Genomic DNA, 24,161 nt, shown 5'->3' with positions numbered 1-24,161 from the left:
TGGAAAAAGTAATGTCTTAATAGTATTACAAAAATAGCTTAGACTTTGCAGACCCCCTAAAATGTTCTCGGAGAAATCTCCAGAAATCTCTTCATATTAACACTTTAAAAAACAAACAAACAAACAAAAAAACAAAAAAACCAAACTACCCTGCTTCACTTGGTCTAAAGTCTCCATCGCCTAAGTTATTTGATCACTACCTATGAACCCATTAATCTCCAGAGGGGCTAGAGAAACACTGCTAACAAGGCATGTCAGACCCTGGAGTGGAAGGACCCACCACCTCATCCCATCCTCACCTGGGGAGGTTAAAAAAAAAAAAAAAAAAAAATCAGAATTGGAGAAGCAGAGAGTTAGCATGTTATGTGCTTGAAAAAAGCAAAGACAGAATTCTAATTCTGTATTCGGAAAATCGAGGTCTTGATGGAAACTACAGTAAATAAAGCGAAAGGAAATACTGGTGGCTGGAATATACAAACAATGACTACCCTGTTCATATCTCACTTGGTGACTGCCTTACTATTATAACCCTAGCACACTACCAGGGACATAAATAGCATTTAATAAATGCCTCCTACATTGATGTGAGGCCCTGAACCTCCATAATCAGTGAGCACACACATTAGAGATAGAGACAGAGGAGAGAAGAAATAGGATTTCTGGTGTTTTAACAGATATCAGTGTGATTTTTAAAATTACATTATTTTTTTTTTGGTTAATATTTATTTTTGAGAGAGAAAGAAGAGTGAGGCAGAGCGCAGGAGGGAGAGGGGCAGAGAGAGAGGGAGACACAGAATCCGAAGCAGGCTCCAGGCTCCCAGCTGTCAGCACAGAGCCTGACGCAGGGCTTGAACACACAAACCATGAGATCAAGACCTGAGCCGAAGTCAGACACAACTGACTGAGCCACCCAGGCGCCCCATAAAAACTACATTATTTTAAAGTTTAATGAATTAATTTTATTCAAATTTTACTTTCATAAGTAATTTTGTGTGGCATCTATAGATCTCCCAATTTCCAAAGAAATCATACTATTCTTTTCTGGCCACCATTCTGTTTTCCTCCCCCTTCTCATGGCCAGATCTAGTACATACGCTGCCTTTCTGGTTCTTCTTCCCTCTGATCTTCTGAGACCTGGTTTCTATTCTCACGACCAGACTCTTGATCACTAGCCACTTTTGGCTCTGTTCAGTATCTGTCTTTTACTCTAAAGATTCTATTAAGCATTTTCTTTTTCAAATACTGCTATTCAAATAGTATTTAAAGCAAAAACAGGAGCAAAAATATGTCTCATTCAGCTAAATCAAACTGTAGAAGAGAGTCATTTTATTAAAAGTAAGTGTCCTAGAGTGAAACACTGTCATTTAACATGATGGTGTCTGTGTGGCAATGAAGCCTGAGGGGGAAGTTCCTAATCCCCTCTTCCTTTCCAGCTCCTTGCTGGGATGACTCAACTACCAAAATAACCTTGGCCCAGAGCTGGAGCCTGCAGGAGAGTTCTGACCTTGAGGTCAATAAAAAAGGCAACTGTGGGGGCATCACCAGGTGCCTGAGAAAGACAGAGACTGTAGAGAAGACCCCCCCCCACACACACCCAAGGTCATGGAGTTTTCTGGAGGGTTTTTTTGGGGGGGTTGGGGTGGGGGAGGGCATGCACAGCAAAAGCCAAGGGAGTTCACTAGGCGAGGAAAGAGGAGTGTCCCTGCCACTTGTTGTGTAAAGTTCTGGGAAATTCCATTTTTCACCCTGATGCCAGAAACAAAGTGGAAAATTACAAAATAGGGATAAAGACAGCTCATACATGAGAAGGACTTCCCCAAGCATATGTCACCCTCGCTGGCCCCACAAACCTATAGCAAACACCGACCAGAGAAATAAATATCCTTATCTTCCACTTCCTGTCAATTTTCTACTGGTCAAAAGGCCCCAACATCCTGCTCCCGACATGCATTAAAGCATCCACAAACACTAAAAGAGCAGGCAAAAAAAGAATCCCAAGTCCTTTAAGAGAATGCAGCAGCCCAGAAGGATGAATTATTAGTCAGCTCAGGCTGCCATAGCAAAAATGGCATAGGCTGAATGGCTTAAACAACAGAAATTTCTTTTCTCACAGATTAGGAGGCTGAAGTCTAAGATCAGAGTCTGACCAACACAGTCAGTTCCTGGTGAGGTTTCTCCTCTGGGCTTGCAGATGGCTCCCTTCTCACAGTGTCCTTACATGGTAGAGAGGAGCCAAGCTCTCTGGTGTCTCTTCCTATAAGGACACTTAACCTACTGGATCAGGACCCTACCTTTGTGACCTAATTTAACCTACTTCCACAAAAGCCCTATCTCCAAATACACAGGGGGTTAGGATTTAATATATGATATTGAAAGACACAATTCAGTCCATAGCAGTGAACACCAAGCCAAACAACTACAGTACTTGACTACAAAATAAAACTCCAAATTAAAACATAAGGCACAACACATGGAAGAATGTCACAAACATAAAGTGCAGTGAAAGAGGCAAACACAAAATATATACCATGATTCCATTAATACAATGTTAAGAAAAAAAAAATATCTACGGTGCTAGAAGTCAGGATAGTGGTCACCTTGGGAAAGAAGGGCAGACAGGTGATTAGACGATAGAAGGGAAGCTTCCGGAGTTCAAGTCATAGTATAGTTTTGCCCTGGGTCGTGGTTATGCAAATGTGTTTACTTTGTGCTAATTCATCAAGGTGTACACTTACAATGTGGGCACTTTTTCTGGATGTGTGTTGTATTTCAATAAAGAGTTTATTTTATTTTATTTTTTTTTTAATTTTTTTTTTTCAACGTTTATTTATTTTTGGGACAGAGAGAGACAGAGCATGAACGGCGGAGGGGCAGAGAGAGAGGGAGACACAGAATCGGAAACAGGCTCCAGGCTCTGAGCCATCAGCCCAGAGCCCAACGCGGGGCTCGAACTCACAGACCGCGAGATCGTGACCTGGCTGAAGTCGGACGCTTAACCGACTGCGCCACCCAAGCGCCCCAAGAGTTTATTTTTTAAAAAGTCAATCACGACTCTAAATAACCATAATGAAAAAAACAGTAGGTAACGTTTAAAACTGAAAAATAAGTAAGAGCATGCTATGTGTCAACTATACTTCAATAAAAACAATTTTTAAAGAATAAAAGCATGTTAAAGATATAGTAGTAAAACCTAAAGAATCAGTTTATATTGTACACCTAAAACTACTATAACACTGAATGTTAACTAGCTGGAATTAAAAATAAAACTTAAAAAAAAAAAAGGAATCCGTTTAGAAGACTGAAAAGTGACTATCTTGGAAGAGTAGGGAATGGAGGTGGGGGATCAAGGGACACTTTTTTTTAAACAAGCCTGTACTCTTTAAACTGTGTAATATATAACTTGAATAAGTAAGCAGATGTGGGGCACCTGGGTGGCTCAGTCAGTTAAGCATCTGACTCTTGATTTTTCCTCAGGTCATGATCTCATGGTACATGAGTTCAAGTCCTGCAGTGGGCTCTGTGCTGACAGCACGGAGCCTGCTTGGGATTCTCTCTCTTTCTCCCTCCCCCCCCCTGCCCCTGCCCCCCTCAAAATAAATAACTAAATGATTTTTCATAACCATAATGAGACATTTGGTTAAAGATAGCATCATATACATTTCTCTCTTCTCCCACGTGATGGCCCAGCTAAAAAATAAAGAATGACAAATAATGGCAAAGAGAATGAAGAGGTACCATCAGTATACAAGCGACTTTAAACAATTTCTGGAAAATAAAAATCTGAAGCACATGTGGCAGGGTGCATACAAGCCTAGGGTGTACTCAAAGAAGGCTACAATCCATGAAAAACTTAACTGAGGAAGTCACTTTGTGCTGTGTATGTGGAAGGTCCCAAGCTATATAAGAGCAACTTTCCTACTGGCTACCTGGAAGCTAAGCTGGGCACTTGACCAGCAGCTTCCATAAACCCCATCCTATGTAGAGGGCTCTCAGTTTGCTTCCTAGTGCTCCCCTCTTGAAAACATTAACAGTGAATCAAAAACCATCAGATATACAAGGAAAGCCTATGACTTTCCCTAATACCCTTCTCCACGTATCTGTTCAGGGAAAACACCAGATAACTGAGTCTTCTCTTTCAAAAACAGAGACAGTTGATTATTGTCGGGTATGGTAATTATGTTCTATAATGCCACTGTGGACACTGAATCAGCAAATACTGGAAGCACTGTTCCTAGAAGAAATACAGGGTTAGGCTCCTTTGGGCCCCGGATCATAAAAATTTTCACCAACTGATCAATATAACCTTGTTTTATGTGTGTTTCTCTTTAAGGACACCTTATTTACTACATATCATTGATTCGTTAACATAGAATTCTCAGCCAACAGCAGAATTTAATTCACATCTGAATGAGGCTTATCTAACATACGTGTTTTCTTTATCAGGCACAACACAGCCTTGCACTTAGAAACACTGGCCAGGGGGCACCTGGGTAGCTCAGTCGGTTAAGCATCAAACTTCAGCTCGGGACATGATCTCACAGTTCCTGGGTTCGAGCCCTGTGTCGGGCTCTATGCTGACAGCTTGGAGCCTGGAGCCTGCTTTGGATTCTGTCTCCCTCTCTCTCTGCCCCTCCCCCACTCATGCTCTGTCTCTCAAAAAATAAAATAAAATAAAAAACCCACAAAACACTGGCTAGTCCTTCAGGCCAACTCTTGGGGGCCATTTTAAACAGCAAAGTTGACAACAAAAAGCACAAAAATGCAAAAAACACGGACTACACAGACCACAAAAAGAGCATTTTTTATAGTACGAAAGCTGAAACAAGGCAGAGAACATCATCACCTTGTTGGAGCTCAACTGGGGATGCACACATTGGGCAATTCAAACTTTTTGATGCTTTGTGCATGTCCACAAATACTGCAAAAGCACCACAAGTATTGATTCTGGAATTACAAACAAATTGTAGTGAGTAGGTGAATTTACAAATAAGATCAACCATATCTGTCCTAGAGATGGGTGGTGGTGACGGTTGCACAACAATGCAATTATACTTAATGCCACTGAACTGTACACTTAAAATGGTTAAGACTGTAGTTTTGTTATATACATTTTATAATAAAAGAGTGTAACAACTGTGTGATTAAGTGATTCTTAATTTGTACTAATTGGGTTAGGCGAGGCTTTTCTCTTTTTCTGCACACTAACTGTAAATACTCCACCTTCAGATTATACTAAAAGCCAGATGATCATCTTTATACTTTTCAGTTATACCTGTTATTGGAATACGAGGCTCTTTTGCCCTTCTGCTTGCTTGCTCGCTTCTAGATCTATTATTATTCATTTCCAACTGAAGCAAATTGTTCTGGGTATTAACGCTTTGTGGCAGTCACTATAGTTGTTTTGAATAAATGTTCAATTAATCATGCCCCCTCCTGCCACCAAATTCCTACTTGTTGAGTTTTAGCATAGTATCAGAGAACAATATTTGCAATCATCCCAAAGAAGAATTAAGATACTCCTCTCTTCTAGCTACCGTTTCTGTATGAGGTTAGATTTTCTTCATAAACTTCAACTGAAACAGTATACGGACGCAATCTGAATGCAGAAGAATGTATGAAAAATCCAGCTACCTTATATTAAGCCAGATACTAAAGAGATTTGCAAAAATTAAAACAATGTCACTCTTCTCAATAACTAGCTTTGAACAATAGAGTCTCTTTTCATAAAAATGTTATTTATATTAAATATAATAGGTCTGTCATTAAGTGAATTAAATACTTGAACTTTTTTAGTGTTAACTTCTAGTACAGTAAATATCAATATATATAACCCACGTAAACAAACACTTTTGGGGAGTCCTCACGTTGAGAGGTCTAAAGGCAACCTGAGGCACAAGGAGCAGAAGGACTGTTCTCCCCAGCGCAGCTGTGCACAGCCACTAAGCCTACTCGGAGGACCATGTGGAGGCCTAGAAAACTGCTTTGGAGGAAATTCTGAGGGACAAGACCCAGGATACAAGATTATGACCAAAAATATATTGAAAAAACATGCATATAAATATGGAGAATATACAAAAATAAAAATGGTATTCAGAATATGGTCATTGTGGTATTTTTTTCCTCTTCCAACTCTCCGAAGGCCATCTTCACCCACACAAAAAGTTGTGACTAAAATATATGACCATTAATCTAAAGTCGCAAGAAGTGGAACACATCCCAGGATGAAGTACTATGGTTTTATCATTCTTACAATCAATGACAAATGATAAACGAGGCTCCAGATCCAATTTTCCCCTTCTGGCTCCTTCAGTGCAGGAGGCAGGACACAGATGTGAGGAGGTTAACGACAGTCAAGGCACAAAGGCACAAGTGCACAGTAACAGGTTGAGAAGACAATAGTGGAAAAGATAGTTCAATAATTTTCTGAAAGAGAACAGAGAAAACTGTAACCAGAAACAACATGATTTGCCCAAAGGGCTCCAGATGGGCTTCAAACTTAGGAGGTTCTGAGAAACCACAAGCAACATTGGAGCTACTAGTAGGTCTAATTACAAGGTCAAAAGTCTGTATACACAATGTCTACTGCTCCCCAACCCAGCCAATAACCACTGGTTCCTTTTACTTTTTTTTTCTTTTTTAACCACTGGTTCTTTAGAGGCTGCAAATTTGTTCTTTGGAGAAGATGATGAGGTTCTGGACTCAAGGTGAATGGGCCCAGCAGAGGACAGGAATGAGGCATGGACATGAAACGGAAAATGAAGGGTCAGACTGCCACAGAGGGGTTGGACCACCAGCTCCTCCCAGGCAGAAGAGAGGATTCTCATTTAAAGAAATGAAATGGCCCCACGAGAAGAGATCTAAAGACTGGGGTCCTCCAATAAAAGCACCAGACAACTTCCAAAAGGAAAGCTCTGTGGTCAAACATATCCTATGCATGCAAACTCAGCTTCTGATCAGCTTCTGAAGGCTCCAACTTAAATACAAACAGATAACCAAAGATTACCAGATTCCAAAGAAAGTCTCTGTATGAAAGACAGTTACCAAGAAAGAATCCCAGAGAAAAGAGATACAGTGCAGGGAGCAAATTCTATTTAAAAAAAAAAAAAGAGGAAAGTCTTTACTATCCTCACGGGGAGTTAACAGAAGAAATAGCATTCATGACCCCAGAAATGGATGCTATACAAATAATCAGTGCACAAGAAAGCTGGGAGGATGAAGAGGGCATACACAGGGACACACATACACACAAATTTAACAGAAAGCTGGGAAAATGAAATTAAAGACATCCCCCAGAAAATAAAATAGAAACACAGAGAATTTTTTTTTCCCCAGAAAAAAATCAAGGTTCTTTTCCAAGAGATCTTACTAATCTCTGATTAATAAGAATTACAGAATAAAGACTTTTAAATAATAAATAAAATGAGACAATTCTCCAGAACTGAAAGACAAGAATCTCCAAATTGAAAGGGTCCAATAAGCAGCCAAGAACAATGAATGAAGACCAACTCCTTGGTACCTCACTGTGAAATTTCTGAACAGCAAGGATAAATGTGAAGAGTCTAAAAAGCTTCTAGAGAGGGGAAGAAAAAGTCACATACTTAAGCCACTTACATTGTTATACTCTAACCTCTGCAACTACCAAGATATGAAATCTCTTTATGACCTTAACTTTGAGTTTCCCACTTTCTAATCACCTCCTCTATGGTTCCCACCCACTCAATCTAGAACTCCAACCAATAACTGAGACCCCTGGGTGGCTCTGTGGGTTAAGTGTCCGACTCCTGGTTTCAGCTCAGGTCATGATCTCACGGCTTCATGGGTTCACACTCCACATCTGACTTTGCACTAGTAGTGCAGAGCCTGCTTGGGATTAGCTCTCTCTCTGCCCCTCCCCCATTTGCACTGTCTCTGTCTCTCTCAAAATAAACAAATAAACTTAAAAAAAATTAGAACTCCAGTAACTATTTGAACTCACCAGGATCCATAATCCACTGGTCCCACCATCTTCTTATGGATTGTCTTCCCACTCAAGTTATTTCCTATTCAAATCTGTAGTCCTTCATTGTAATCATTCCCTTAGATATTCCAAATCAATGCCCTTGCTCTGTTCCCATTTCACTACACTTAGTGTGACAAAAACCCCAACCATCTACAAATGCCAGGCTTGTGTCTGGGGTACCTGGATGTTGCTGGAGAGTAATTTCCAGCCACGGTGCCTATTCCCACTTTGAATCCATGATCGCTAACTTCAGGGAAGCCTTAAGGCTGCCTGGCAATTCTTCTAGTCCGTTCACTCTCCTGCTTGCCTGGTAATTACTATAACCTCTCACATGTCTAACACCTCCTGTCTCCTTGATAATCACACTCTTAGCTGATGATTTTGCTTTCCATTTTACTGAAAAAATAGCTGTGATGAGAAGAAAACTTCCACAGGCTCCCATACCACCATACAGAGCCCCTCACCTGTACCTATACAAGTATCCTCTATCTTTCTCCTGTTTCTATGGAACAACTGTCCACATCAAGGCCAACGCCTCCACCATCTCCTCTCATTCACTCAAACATCTCTCTGATAGCACCATCTTCCCTTTCTGTCAGATTATCCCCATTAATTGATAAACATGTTGGTATTTTGCCCATCCTTTAAAAAACAGTTTGGCCTGACAGTTCCCTGTAGCTACCCTTCTGTATCTTCATTACATGGTGGCAACATAAATCTATACAACTGTTACAATTCAGAAGACTGTACGTCAAAGGAAAAAGATGTATAATTTAAAAAATAGCAAAAACTTGCTTAATTTTGATGTCCAAAATGAGAGTTCAAAAGGTGCCCAGATACAAGATGTTATACAAATGTTACAGCATTTCCTTAACAACTAAGGAAAAAATTCCATTCACAACAGCAAAAAAAATTTTAAATACCCTGGAATGAACTTAAGAATTATGTAAAACTATTCACCTACTCAATAAAATTTATTTCTAACCCCCTTGAAAAAGAATTATGCAAAAACTTAGATGAAAAAAATTACAAACTCTGAAAACAAAATTGAGACACATTTCATATTCCTGTATAGAAAGGTTTGGTATCATAAAATAGCAAATTTCCCCCAGATCAGCTTACAAATTCAGTTAATTCCTATCAAAATTGATCTTACCGAATTTCCACTAAGACTATTTTTGGAACATGGCATCTTGATTCTAAAGTTCATTTAACACAGCAAATGGCAAGAAGAGATATGAAGTTTTTAAAAAATAATAATCCGTGGGAATGCAAAATGGTGCAGCCACTCTGGAAAACAGTATGGAGGTTCCTCAAAAAACTAAAAATAGAACTACCCTACAACCCAACAATTGCACTACTAGGCATTTATCCACGGGATACAGGTGTGCTGTTTCAAAGGGACACAGGCACCCCCATGTTTATAGCAGCACTATCAACAGTAGCCAAAGTATGGAAAGAGCTCAAATGTCCATCAACAGATGAATGGATAAAGAAGATGTGGTATATATATATACAATGGAGTATTACTTGACAATCAAAAAGAATGAAATCTTGTCATTTGCAACTACGTGGATGGAACGGGAGGGTATTATGCTAAATGAAATTAGTCAGAGAAAGATAAAAATCATTATGACTTCACTCATATGAGGACTTCAAGAGACAAAACAGATGAACATAAGGGAAGGGAAACAAAAATAATAATAAAACAGGGAGGGGAACAAAACAGAAGAGACTCATAAATATGGAGAACAAACTGAGGGTTATGGGAGGGGTTGTGAGAGGGGGGATGGGCTAAATGGGTCAGGGGCACTAAGGAATCTAATCTTGAAATCACTGTTGTACTAGATGCTACCTAATTTGGATGTAAATTGAAAAAAAATAAAAAATTAAAAAAAAAAAGAATAATCCTCAGAGCACTTAACCTACTCTAAAACATTAAAACGTACAATTCAAAGCTGCCATAATAAAATTACCGTAGTATGGGTACAAGACTAAATAAATATATCAGACATTAACCAAAAGACATATACGGGAATTTGGTAAGTGATAACACAGGTATCTTCAACCGGGGGAAAGAACAGATGATCCCAGGACAAGTGATAAACCACATGGGGGAAGAAAAATTAAAGCCCTACACTTCATACCAATCCCCCAAAATATATACCAAATGAATTAAACATTCAAATGGGATCCACAGGACTATTTGAAGAAGATATAGAGCCATTTTTTACATCTTGGGGCAAAGTAACTAAACCTTTCTTACCAAGTCATGAAACTCAGATTAGACATGAAACCCAGACAGATCAGACTGATATATGAAACACATAATGGGTTTAAATCATTAAGATTTTTTTTTTTTTTTGGGACAGAGAGAGACAGAGCATGAACGGGGGAGGGGCAGAGAGAGAGGGAGACACAGAATCGGAAACAGGCTCCAGGCTCTGAGCCATCAGCTCTGAGCCATCAGCCCAGAGCCTGACGCGGGGCTCGAACTCAGGGACCGCGAGATCGTGACCTGGCTGAAGTCGGACGCTTAACCAACTGCGCCACCCAGGCGCCCCAATCATTAAGATTTAAACGGGAAAAGAAAAATGGATAAAGGACACAAATAGGAAACTTATTTTAAAAAGAAAATATGAATGACAAAAATACATGAAAATATCAACCTGTTACCAAAAAGAAGCTTGCAAAAAATACATTTTTTTTGTCCATCAGATAAAAATGATCTATGTAGTATTAGTAAGGGTGCAGAAAAATGGATACTTTCATTCACTTTGATAGGATAATAAAATGCTGTAAAATTTTCTCAAAAGCAATTCACCAGTACCTATTACAATATCAAATATTCATCCTTTTTGACCTGGATATCCACTTGTAGGAATTTATCCCACAGAAACACTTAAGCAGAGTAGAGAGTTAAGAAACTTTCACTGCAGATGCTTACAGTAGCAAAAAATCAGAAACCACTCAACGCCCACTGACAGGGATAAACCACAGCAACAGCACACACGTGTAAGATAGAATGTGTCAGATCTATGAGCACTAAGATCCAGACACAATCAGATATGTTGCTAAGAAAGTTACCATTATAAAAAAAAAAAAAGTTGCCATTATATCCATGAGTCTCTTTTTGTTAAAATAAACAAAAAGTTAGTATCTATATAAAATACTGTGAGAATCTACACCAAACAAGTGATCCTCTTTGAGAAGAGAAATTTCAAGGAACTTGTACTTCCTACATAATGAATTTCCAGACTATAGAAATATAAATATTACATTTTCTAGGATTCTGGGTGATACCTACAGTAAGGGGGTGGGGATCGAGTAAAATAGTTTATTTTATTTATTTTACTTTTTCTTTAATGTTTATTTATTTCCGAGACACAGAGAGATAGAGCATGAGAGGGGGAGGGGCAGAGAGAGAGGGAGACACAGAATCCAAAGCGGGCTCCGGGCTCTGAGCTGTCAGCACAGAGCCTGACTCGGGGCTTAAACTCACAAACCGTGAGATCATGACCTGAGCCGAAGTCGGTTGCTCAACCTACTGAGCCACCCAGGCGCCCCTAAAATAGTTTAATTCAAAGTTAAAAAAAAAAAAGAAAAAGAAGAAAAAAAACTTTAAATTAAGTCACTCTGCTAGTCAGATTCAAGCTTTTTTGGCAAGAGAACCTACCAGATGTAAATACAGTAGGCCAAACTACAGCTAAGGAAAAAGTGAGAGGGTCTGTCTGGCCCATTCCTCTTCCAACCCACCATCTGCCCGTGTGAGGAAACTGGCCAAGCAACCACCTAGAGTTGTGGGGACTAAACTCAAGAAGTCTTGAGTTTCAGAAAGCTCTGCTCAGGGACAGCAAGGTAAGACCCTCCTCCGCTCATGCTGTTCATGGACTCGAAAAGCAGCCCAGGGATCTTCATAACAAGGAGTACTGACCATGGATTTGTCACCAAGTTGAGATGGAACGTGAACAGGCAAACTTTTGGTTCAAGTCTGTACTTAATATTCCAGTTAGTGTGGACCTGGGCTTCCAGCCTTCTTCAGCTCCCAGCACTCATGGAAAATGGGAATATCTGGAGGGCACACTGCAGCAGAGGCTGCTTCCAGACGAATGACTGGCCCCTGGCCCTGCTCCAGCAGCCCCGGGCATGGTGGGCTGTGGGCATCAATGCCATGACACGTCGGTAATGCTGTCATGGCATATCTATCAGGAGGCTCTGGTACAGGGAAAGCATTTCTTTAAAAAGCTTCCTTCAAAAGTATCATTACAGGGACACCTGGGTGGCTCAGTCGGTTAAGCGTCCAACTTCAGTTCAGGTCATTATCTCATGGTTCACGAGTTCCAGCCCCACATCGGGCTCTCTGCTGACAGCTCAGAGCCTGAAGCCCGCTTCTTCAGATTCTGTGTCTCCCTCTCTTTCTGCCCCTCCCCCGCTCACATTCTGTCTCTCTCTCTCTCTCAAAAATAAACAAACATTAAAAAAAATAAAATAAAATAATGAAGTATCATTACAATCATTCAACATATATTTACTAAGCACCTACTATGTGCCAAACGCTGTTAAGTACGGCTATCTGCCCTACAGACCAGAGAGGAAAGATGGGTAAATAAGCAGTTCCCATAAATGTAAACTGTGCTATCTGAGGGGAAGTACCAGGAATTTTAACCTGAGTCCCATACCTGGGAAAAGGGAGTCCATCAATGACTCCTTCCCAGAAGAAGTGGTTGCTACACAAAAGTGTAAAGTGCATTTCAGGCAGAGGAAATAGCAGGGATAGAGACCTAAATGCAAGAAGTCAAAGAAGCAAAACAGGTTCTGTATTGCACATGTGGAACATGTGGAGGGAGTCAATTCAGGAGTTTTAACAGGTGTATTTTTGATAAATACAGAATGCAGTTGAGCAGAAAGCCAATCATCACAAAAGTTAGGAAAGCATATGCCTTCCTGTACAACAGCCAATCAAACCTAGGCTATGAGAAAAGTTTCTTTGGTGAAATGAAGAAACTTCTTGGGCATAAAATCTATAAAAAGAGACAACACTCATGATTTCCAAGTACTGTGAGCTTATACATTAAGTTCCAAACAATTTTTATTCTGGTGGCAGAAAGAATATTAATCTGGTGGCAGTTCTTAGAACAAAACACTACCCACTTTGGCAAAAGCCAATTCGAACACTCAATGTAATACTACATTTAAAGACATGAGAAAGCAAAGGAACTCCCAGAAAATTAGTATGTAAATTTCTTGTTCTTAAAAACAATATTTAATTAGCTCAGAAATTAGCTCAAGTAATATATACATTCTCTTCCTCTCTCACATGGAACTGAACAAAGCAAATATCATAACAGAAATTAAACTTAATATTTACCTCTCTTCCTGTAAGGATGTGTCTTGCCAATTTCACTTTTGCAAAATTCCCCTTGCCGATTGTTTTCAACAGTCTGTAGTTTCCGATGTGAGGTTGTTCATCTGCACAGGAAGCTATAGAGTTTCTACACCGAGCTCCAGAGCGCCCAGTGCGAGAGGTAACTTCTTGCCGCCCATCTCCATGTGACGTGTGCTACAATATAACATACATAAAAATAAGGAAATGAGAGAACACATGGTACCTGCCAAGTTTTAAGAGCCCCTAGTTGAAGAAAAAAAACACGGCTGCTTTAATTTTAATCCTAACGTATCTAGCACTTTAAAGGAATTTGCCCACGATATAAATTTATGAGGAAAACAAGCAAATGCCAAGAAGAAAAATATCATCAAGGGTTGAAGTGGGTGTTCAGAAGGAAATGAGATATTTTTTGTATGTGGTTGTAACATAAAATAGGAGTAACAAGGCTGCCTTATAATCATAAAGAATGTAACTTTCCCATAGCTATTAAATGCACCAGCACATATGATCCTTCACCAGATGAGGATACTTTTGTGATTTATTCACTGCCACATCACTACTTAGTGAGAAATCCAAAGAGAATATAATTTAGGAACTGGAACACGGCAGTATATAAAACAAAGTCCTGTCCCGCCGAGCGAGGTATGTATCAAGTGGTTTTACTATTTACACAACAAAAATACAGTCACTAAAATTGTACTAGCCACAATATGGTTTAAAAAAGCTTGTGTAATGTAAATGTATTTTCTAATTTACATGTTTTGTAAATTCAGCTTTTCATACATTAAGTTTTCTAGCGTGAGACACAGTTAAATGGAGAAAACATTAACTTACATCCAAGTCAACTGTCTTCTATTACACATAAAATAGGAATATTAAAAGAATCTTAAGATTCATAGGCATCCAAAGTTTGTACCTTTGCTTATGTTACTCTTACTCAATCTACTTATAATTAAAGAGTAATTTCTTAGCATCAACCAGATGTAACCTTCAGGAGGACAAGGATTTTTGTCTGTTTTGTTCATTATCAGATATTCCTAGAACTTGGGAGCAGTGACTGACACAGAGTAGCTGTGCAATACATTGTTGCTGAATGAATGCTAAATGAATTCAAGGCCTTGTGTGATCTAATCCATTCCTCCTTTCTGGCTATATCATCCACTCTTCTCTAGGATGGTCCTAGTCCCTCAATTTGAATGCCCTTTCTTCTCTTCAAACCTAAGATTCCTACTCATCCCCTTATGTTTGGATCATTTGTCACCATCTTTATGAAGCCTCCTGTGACTTTTCTTGCATCTAATTAGTTTCTTTTTCTTCTCCTTTGGGTTCCAGGGGTACTTTGTATCTATCTATATTATGCTACTTTGTTGTGGACAATACTATTAGCCACCATATTAGCTCTTTTGCTTCTGAGTTTGTGGAGGATCCCACTGATTTCACCTAGGAACTCAGACCCTCTTCCCTCATTTGAGTTGGCCCAGCCATGTCCCTAAGTTTAGCCAATGACATACAAATGAAAATGACATGTCATTCCCATGCAAAAGCATTATTTGTCAGTGTTTGACTTCAGCCATCGTTTGCTCTCCTGAATCCTAAGCATTGCCCAAAGACAGAAGCCCTCAGGGCCAAATTATCCTGGACAGGGAGATCAATCTTCGTAGAGCCAACAAGCCCTCAGGCAAACTGTTTAAACAAGGGTTTTTACTGTGTTAAACCACTAAGATTTTGATTGTGTATGTTACTACAGCATAACACAACCTAAACTAATACACTTATGCAAATAAACAATCATAATACAAAGCCAAAAGAAACCTGCATTTCCCTGTTAGATTATAAACTCATACAACAGATTTAAATACCTGTTAAATTTGTAATATATGTTAAATTATAATTTGTTAAATTACAATAGGGTTAAACTTAGTATATTTAGTAAAGTATACTAAACTTCAGTATATTTAAATTGTAGTATCTGTAAATTTGAAATATCTGTTAAACTGTAATTTGTTAAACTACAATAGGGTTAAACTAAGTATATTTAGTTTGGTGTTTCCTTACATAAAGTCCTTAAATTAAAAAATCGGGGGGGGGGGGGAGGCTGGCTAGCTCAGTGGGAAGAGCACACTACTCTTGATCTCAAGGTTGTGAGTTTGAGCCCCAAATTGTGTAGAGATTACTTAAAAATAAAATCTTTAAAAAATAAATCTGGGGTGCCTGGGTGGCTCAGTCGGTTAAGCCTCCGACTTCGGCTCAGGTCATGACCTCACAGTTTGTGAGTTTGAGCCCTCCATCGGGCTCTATGCTGACAGCTCAGAGCCTGGAGCCTGCTTCAGATTCTCTCTCCTTCTCTCTCTGCCCCTCCCATGCACGTGCTCTGTCTCTCTCTCTCTCAAAAATAAATAAACGTTAAAAAAATTAAAATAAATAAATCAATCTAACTCGGCCATCAAAAAGAATGAAATCCTGAGGCGCCTGGGTGGCTCAGTCAGTTGAGCCTCCAACTTCCGCTCAGGTCATGAACTCACGAGCCCCACATCGGGCTCACGTGATTTCACTCATGTGGGATTTAGGAAACAAAACAGATGAATATATAGGAAGGGGGGGAAAAAGGGAGAAAAGCAAGCCATAAGAGACTCTTAACAATAGAGCAAACAAACTGAGGGTTGATGGAGGAAGGTGGGTAGTGGATGGGCTAAATGGGTGATGGGTATTAAGGAGGGCACTTGTGATGAGCACTGGGTGTTATATGTAAATGATGAATCACTAAATTCTACTCCTGAAACCAGCATTATACTGTATGTTAACTAGCTAGAATTTAAATAAAAATGGGGGGGGGGGGGAATCTAATGTATTTAACTTAAAAAAATTCTCTCAAAACAGACACAAATTATTTATCAGGGATATACTGGCATATAGTTTTCTAGTAGTGTCTTTTTCTAGTTAAACCTGATTTCTTAAGTAGGCATCTCAAATTTCAGGTTTGTGCTTTACCAGAAAGACAGAAAAGCAAACCCGGAACCATATTTAACTATGTTAAAAAAATTAAAGATTATTTTTGGGGGGTGTATGTGCGTCTAAGGTATATTCTAATTTGTGTCTTGGTCATATAATAAATTATATGGTTCTTACATATGGACACATTTTCAAGAGCTAGTATGTATAACATAAAATGGAATGCATTCCCAATTTATTTTCTTACTGCTTCTTATGTTAGTGTTGATACAGCCCTGTAACAGTTACTAGAGCTTCTACTTGGCTTTCATTTTATTCATCCCATGCTTCTATCAATGGCCCTAAAGAAAAATTGTTTCTAGGGGAGCCTGGGTGGCTCAGTCAGTTAAGCATCCGACTCTTGGTTTCAGCTCAGGTCATGAGCTCAGTTAATGAGTTTAGGCCCTGCGTCAGGCTTTGTGCTGACACCATGGAGCCTGCTTGGGATTCTCTCTCTCTCCTTCTCTCTCTGTCCCTCTCCTACTCTCTCTCTCTCTCTCTCTCAATAAATAAACTAAAAAAAAAATTAAGAAAAAAAGAAAAAAGTTTCTAATCTTATACCACTCAATGTGCTATACTAAACAATTAACCAAATAATTCTGAATTCTTTACTATTAGCCAATTATTTCATGCATAAGGGTTTTTTTTTTCTCCCTATGGAGCCAGTAAACAACCCAAGGGTAAAAAAGGAAAAATGCTATAGAATTCTTCAGTATTCACATTACATTTTGTGGCAGCACTAAGCATGTTAACAGGTACTCTAAGCTGTTAAATTCAAGTCTTAAAGATTAAAGGAGCCCTGAACCTTCTCTCTCCCATGGAGTTGAGCTGATACCACTTCATCCACCAGAAAATTAGAATATGTACACTGCTACTGAAAATAACCAGAAGCAAACCAAAGACAGGAGATTATTAACAAATTTATAAAGCATCCATTTGCAAACTAAAACCTTTACTGCAGAAAATTTAAATTTCCAGGTAATATATTAGAGAATGGGGCAAACATTATAGTTATATACTCAATATCCATTTCTCCCTTCTTCATTACCAAGAGAAGCTGGCTGGGTATTTGATGAGGCAACAAGACCAACTAAATAATTGTTTTCTCAAACGTGTCTGTAGCTAGGGGCACCTGGGTGGCTCATTCGGTTAAGCATCTCGGTTCTGGCCGGTGCTCATTAATGAAAACATACCGGTGGGGGGCAGGACAGGGGCAGTTCTGGGAAAACTTTTTGTTTCTCACAAAGGGGCACAGATACACTAGTACAGTCCCTTCTTTCTCTTTCCTTCAATGCAACCATAACTGCAGATGTATAAGTTATCTTGCAGCCAAAAGGTCTCAAACACGAAAGAAAATTTTTTATTTTTATTTTAAGTAGGCTTCACACGCAGCACAGAGCCCAACGTGAGGCTTGAACTCACCATCCTGAGATCAAGAGTTGGAAGCTTAACCGCCTGAGCCACCCAGGCACCCAAGAAAATAGTATTTTTAAAAACCACCAGCTCTGGGGTGCTTAGGTGGCTCCAACTTCGGCTCAGGTCATGATCTAGAGGTTGGGAAGTTTGAGCGTTCCATCAGCTTGCTGCTGTCAGAGTATAGCCCGCTTGGGATCCTCTGTCCCCCTACCTGCCCCTCCCTGCTCTCTCAATCTCTCCCCAAAATAAATAAAATCTGGGGCGCCTGGGTGGCTCAGACTCTTGATTTCAGCTCAGGTCATGATCTTACGGTCTTTAGGATTACAAGCCCCGTGCTGGGCTTTGCACAGACAGTGCAGAGCCTGCTTGGGATTCTCCCCCCGCCCCCGTCCCTCCCCCCCCCCAATAAATAAATATTAAAAAAAAGTATTAAAATATATATATTTTTTAAAAAATAAATAAAAACCACCAACTTCAATATTATACTGCTGAACCAAAGCTAGAAACTATGTATGTTTCTTTTGTGAGAAAAGCAAACCCCTATTTGGTTAAGCCATTATGTTAGAGTTTATTACTTTCAGTCAAAGCACTACTGTTACAGAGCTGTATCAACACTAATGTAAGAAGCAATAAGAAAAATGAATGGAGGAGTGACTGGATGGCTCAGTCAGTTAAGTCTCTGATTATTTCGACTTGGGTCAGGATCCCAGTTTCTTGGGACTGAGCCATATGTCAGCTCAGCACTGAGCACGGAGCCTGCTTGGGATTCTCTCAGAAAAGGAAAAGGAAAGGGAAAAGGAAAGCGAAAAGGAAAAGCAAAAGGAAAAGGGAATAGGAATAGGAATAGGAATAGGAATAGGAATAGGAATAGGAATAGGAATAGGAATAGGAAAAGGAATAGGAATAGGAAAAGGAAAAGGAAAAGGAAAAGGAAAAGGAAAAGGAAAAGGAAAAGGAAGAAAAAGGAGGAAAAAAAAAGAAAGAAAAAGAAAAATGAATGGAGAATGCATTCCATTTTGTTATGTTCTTTAAAAATGTATCCATATTTAAGAGCCATAGAATATAAATCATATAACCAGAAGATACAAATGAGAATATACCTTAGACACACATCAAAAAGGTTTTTTTTAATTATTTTTTTTTAACATTTATTCATTTTTAAGAGACAGAGACAGAACATGAGTGGGGGAGAGGCGGGGAGAGGGGAGAGAGGAGAAGGGAAAGGGGAGAGGGGAGAGGGGAGAGGGGAGAGGGGAGAGGGGAGAGGGGAGAGGGGAGAGGGAGGAGAAAGACAGAATCTGAAGCAGGCTCCAGGCTCTGAGCTGTCAGCACAGAACCTGACACGGGGCTCGAACTCACAGACCGTGAGATCATGACCTGAGTGGAAGTCAGATGCTTATCCAACTGAGCCACCCAGGCACCCCCACCAAAAAGTTTTTTAATTTTAATTTTTTTAGCATGATAAATATGGCTCTGGGCTTACCATTGTATCTATCTGGTAAAGCACTAATCTTAAATTTGAGAAGCCTACTTAAGAAATCAGGTGTAAGCAGAAAAGAACACCATTAGAAAAGAAAACTATAGGCCAATATCCCTGATGAATATGGATGCAAAAATTCTCAATTCTCAATACTAGCAAACTGAATTCAGCAGCACGTTAAAAGGATCATTTACCAGGGCACCTGGGTGGCTCAACTGGTTAAGTGTCCAACTCCTAATTTTGGCTCAGGTCATGATATCACTGTAGTGGGATCAAGCACTGAGCATGGAGCCTGCTTAAGATTCTCTCCCCCCCCCCCTCCCAATCTCTTTGCCCCTCACCTGCTCATGTTTTCTGTCTCTCTTTCAAAAAAAAACAAATTTAATTTAAAAAATACACACACACACACACACACACACACACACACACACACACACACACACGTAGGATCATTTACCATGATCAAGTGGGATCTATCTCTGGGATGTAAGGATAGTTCACCACATCAATCAATGTAACATATCACATTAACGGAATAAAAGAAAATAATCATGTAATCATCTTGATACACACAGAAAAAGCATCCAACTTCTGACAAAAGTCAACATCCATTCATGATGAAAACTGTTAACAAACTGGGCACTGAAAGAACATATCTTGACATAAAAAGTCCACATATGAGCAGCTCGCAGCTAACATCATACTCAATGGTGAAAGGATAAAAGCTTTTCCATTACGTTCAGGAAAAAGACAGGGTTGCCCATTCTTACCACTTCTATTGAACATAACACTGGAAGTCCTAGTGGGAGCAATCAAGCAAGAAAAAAAAAAAAATAAAGGTATCAAAACTGGAAAAGAAGTAAAATTGTCCCTGCAATGTCCTTGCAAAAGACATGATTTTACAGAGGTGCCTGGCTAGCTCAGTCAGTAGAATGTGTGACTCTTTTATTTTTATTAATTTTTATTTTTTTTTAATTTTATTTATTTATTTTTTTTATTTTTTTTTCCGACGTTTTATTTATTTTTGAGACAGAGAGAGACAGAGCATGAACGGGGGAGGGGCAGAGAGAGAGGGAGACACAGAATCGGAAACAGGCTCCAGGCTCTGAGCAGTCAGCCCAGAGCCTGACACGGGGCTCGAACTCCCGGACCGCGAGATCGTGACCTGGCTGAAGTTGGACGCTTAACTGACTGCGCCACCCAGGCGCCCCCTAATTTTTCTTTTTTTTGAGAGCAACAGAGAGAGAGTACACACACACACATGATTGAAGTGTGAGGCACAGAGGGAGAGAGATAATCCCAAGCAGGTTCCACACTCAGCACAGAGCTAGACGCCGGGCTCAATCCCATATCCCTGGGATCATGACGTGAGCCAAAATCAAGAGTCAGAAGCTCAACCCAATGAGACACTCAGGTGCCCCAGAGCATGTGATTCTTGGTATCGGGAGTAAGTTTAAGTTCAAACCCCACGCTGGGAGGAGATATTACTTAAAAAATAAAATCATTTAAAAAAAACAAACATGATTTTATATATAGAAAACCCTAAAGACTCAACTGAAAAACGGTTAGATCTAACCAATGAATTCAATGAAGTTGCAAGATAAAAAAAATTAAATTAAAAGATCAGTAGTGCTGGGCATCTGGGTGGCTCAGTTGGTTAAGCATCCAACTCTTGGTTTTGGCTCATGTCATGATCTCATGTTTTCATGAGTTTGATACCTACATAAGGCTCTGTGCTGACAGTGCAGAGCCTGCTTGGGATTCTCTCTCTCCCTCTCTCTCTCTGTCCCTCCCCCATTCATGCTGGCTCTGTCTCTCTCAAAATAAATAAATAAGCTTTAAAAACACATTTTAAAAAATCAGTAGTGTTTCTATACACTAATGAGATTTCTGAAAAAGAAATTGATCCTATTTACAACAGCATTGAAAAGAATGAAATACTTAGGAATAAATTAAGGTGAAAGATCTCTATGCTGAAAATTATAAAGACACTGATGAAAGAAATTGAAGACAATACAAATAAATGGAAAGGTATCCTGTGTTCACGGGCTGGAATTAATATTGTTAAAATGTCAAAACTACTAACAGCCATCTACAGATTCAATGCAATCTCTATCAAGATTCCAATAGCCTTTTTTACAGAAGTAGGAAAAATGCTCCTAAAAAATTTATATGGAACCACAAAGACCTCAAACAAAGAAATATTGAGAAAGAGCAAATCAGGAGGTATCACACCTCCTGATTTCAAGCTATATTATAAAGCTATACTATGATAATGAACAGTATGATAATGGCATAAAAACAAATAGACCAGAATATAATTGAGAGCCCAGAAATAAGCCCAAACATATAAGGTCAACTAATATTTGACAAGGAAGCCAAGAATACTGAATGGAGAAAAGACCATCTCTTCAATAAAAGATACTAGTATAACTGGGTACTCATATGTAAAAGAATGAAACTGGATCCATATGTTATACCACTCACAAAAGCTAATTTGAAATGGATTAAAAACTTAAATGTAAAGGGGCACTTGGGTGTCTCAGTCAGTTAAGTGTCTTTGTTGATTTCGGCTCGGGTCGTGATCTCACAGTCTTGGGATTGAGCCCTGTATTGGGCTCAGTGCTGGGCGTGGAGCCTGCTTGAGATTCTCTCTCCCTCTCCTCTCCCTCTGCCCCTCCCGTTTGCACACACACAGGCATACACGTGGGCTCTCTCTCTCTCTGTAAAATAAAAATTAAAGTCATTAAAAAGCACTTAAATGTAAGACCTGAAACCATGAAACTCCTAGAAGAAAACATAGGAACAGAGCTCCTTGATATGGGTCTCAGTAATGATTTTTTGGATGACACCTAAGGCACAAGCAACAAAATAAAAAATGAACAAGTGAGACTACATCAAACTAAAAAGCTTCTGCACAGCAAAACAAAACATAAATAAAGTGAAAAATAACCTATGGGATGGTAAAATATTTGCAAACTATATATTTGATAAGGAGTTCATATCCAAAACATATGAAGAACTCATATAACTCAATAGCAAAAAACAAATAACCTAATTAAAAATGGGCAAAAGACTTGAATAGAGATTTCTCCAAAGAAGATATACAAAAAGCCAACAGGTACGTGAAAAGATGCTGAACATGACTACTCATTAGGGAAATGCAAATAAGAACCACAATGAGATATCAGTTCACTCCTGTCATAGTGGCCGTAGCCATAATCAAAAAGACAAATAATAGTATGGATGTAGAGAAAAGGAAACCCTTGTGTACTGTTGGTGGGACTGTAAATTGGTATAGCCACTGTGGAAAACAGTATGGACAACCCTCAAAAAATTAAAACCAGAACTACCATATGATGCTGCAATTCCACTTCTGAGTATATATCTAAAGATAACAAAAACACTATCTGCACTCCATGTTCACAGCAGCATTTATGTACAGTAACCAAGACATGGAAACAACCTAAGTGTCCATCAATGGACGAATGGATAAAGAATTGTGGTAAGTATTCACAATAAAGTATCATTCAGCCATTAAAAAAAAAAAAAAAAACACAACAAGGAAATCCTACCATTTGTAACAACATGGACAGATCTTGAAGGCATTATACTAAGTGAAATAAATCAGAGAAAGACAAATCCTGTACGATCTCACTTACATGTGGAATCCAAAAGCAAAACAAAAACAAGAAAACAAACCCAAACTCATAGAAAAAGAGATCAGAATTATGGTTACCAGAAGAAATGAGTAGGGAAGGGGGATCTGAGGGAAGATGGTCAAAAGGGACAACCTTGCAGTTAAAAGGTAAGTAAGTACTAGGGATGTAACGTAAATCATGGTTACTACTGCTAACACTGCTATATAATATATAGGAAAGTCGTAAAAAAAAAAAAAAGTGTAAATCCTAAGAATTCTTACCACAATGAGAAATTTTTTTCCTTTATTAATTTCTTCTTTCTTTTCTTCTTATTGTTATCTATACGAGAAGATGGATGTTAGCTGAACATATTGTGGTACTCAATTCTCAATGGACATAAACCAATACCTTAAACTTATACAGTGATGTATGTCAATTACTTCTCAATACAGATGGGGGGGGCGGGGGGGGATGGGATCAGGTTTAAAAGTTAAAAAAAAAAACAACTTTACATCATGTTTCAACTCTTCCTAAATAAACCTTGGTCCCTTTTGTAAAAACACAAGACGTGCCCGCCCACGCATCCTTTCTAATCCTTAAAATAACAAACCACCTCCTTAACACAAGGGCAGGTTTTTCAAATGTAAAAAAATCTACAAAGCTAAATTGTGACAATAAAGGGCTGTCCCCCACGTATTTTGTACTTTTAGAGATATTCATAAAATCAAATTTCACTTTTGAAAGCAGCAGGGCGATTATTACATTCACTGCAAAAAAAAAAATATTTCATAAGATTGAACAATTTGTGATTTAAAAAACTCTTAGCAAACAAGAAACAGAACAGAACTTCTTTACTTTGATAAAAATCTTGGACCAAAACCTTCAGCAAATATTACACTAATGGAGAAACTTTAGAATCATTTCTTGAAAATCAGAAACAAGACAAAGGTGTCTATTATCACTACCATTATTTAACATAATACTAAAGGTTATGGCCAATACTTGAAGGAAAGAAAAAAAGTAAGATATGAGAATCAGAAGGAAAGAGATAAAACTGTAACTGTTTGTAGATGATATGATCTAACTACAAACCAACAGAATCAGAAATACCACTGGAACTCATGAGAGTTTGGCAAGATACAAGATCAACCTATCACATTTCTCTGCACTGGCAGTAACCTGCCACAAAATTTAACAAAAAAATAACCATATCAATAAAAACTATAAAGCAGGTAGAAACTAACTTAATCA

General features: G+C 38.9%; 1 protein-coding gene across 9 annotated transcripts in view; it reads right to left on the bottom strand.

Annotated features, from left to right (window-relative positions):
- The window catches only part of MARK3 (microtubule affinity regulating kinase 3), a 113,132-nt gene that overhangs the window by 76,137 nt on the left and 12,834 nt on the right, over window positions 1–24,161 (bottom strand). For 8 of the 9 annotated variants that reach the window (XM_043557080.1, XM_043557082.1, XM_043557081.1 and 5 more), the window contains exon 2: window positions 13,368–13,559. In XM_043557080.1, the coding sequence (XP_043413015.1) occupies window positions 13,368–13,559 (192 nt within the window). Of the gene's footprint in view, window positions 1–13,367; window positions 13,560–24,161 lie in introns of those variants that run through there. The other variant, XM_043557088.1, reaches the window with a different exon arrangement.

Source organism: Prionailurus bengalensis, chromosome B3 (assembly GCF_016509475.1).
Source record: "Prionailurus bengalensis isolate Pbe53 chromosome B3, Fcat_Pben_1.1_paternal_pri, whole genome shotgun sequence".
Classification (NCBI taxonomy): domain Eukaryota; kingdom Metazoa; phylum Chordata; class Mammalia; order Carnivora; family Felidae; genus Prionailurus; species Prionailurus bengalensis.
The sequence above is the reverse complement of the archived record's forward strand: the minus strand, read 5'-3'. Positions and strand labels throughout refer to the sequence as shown.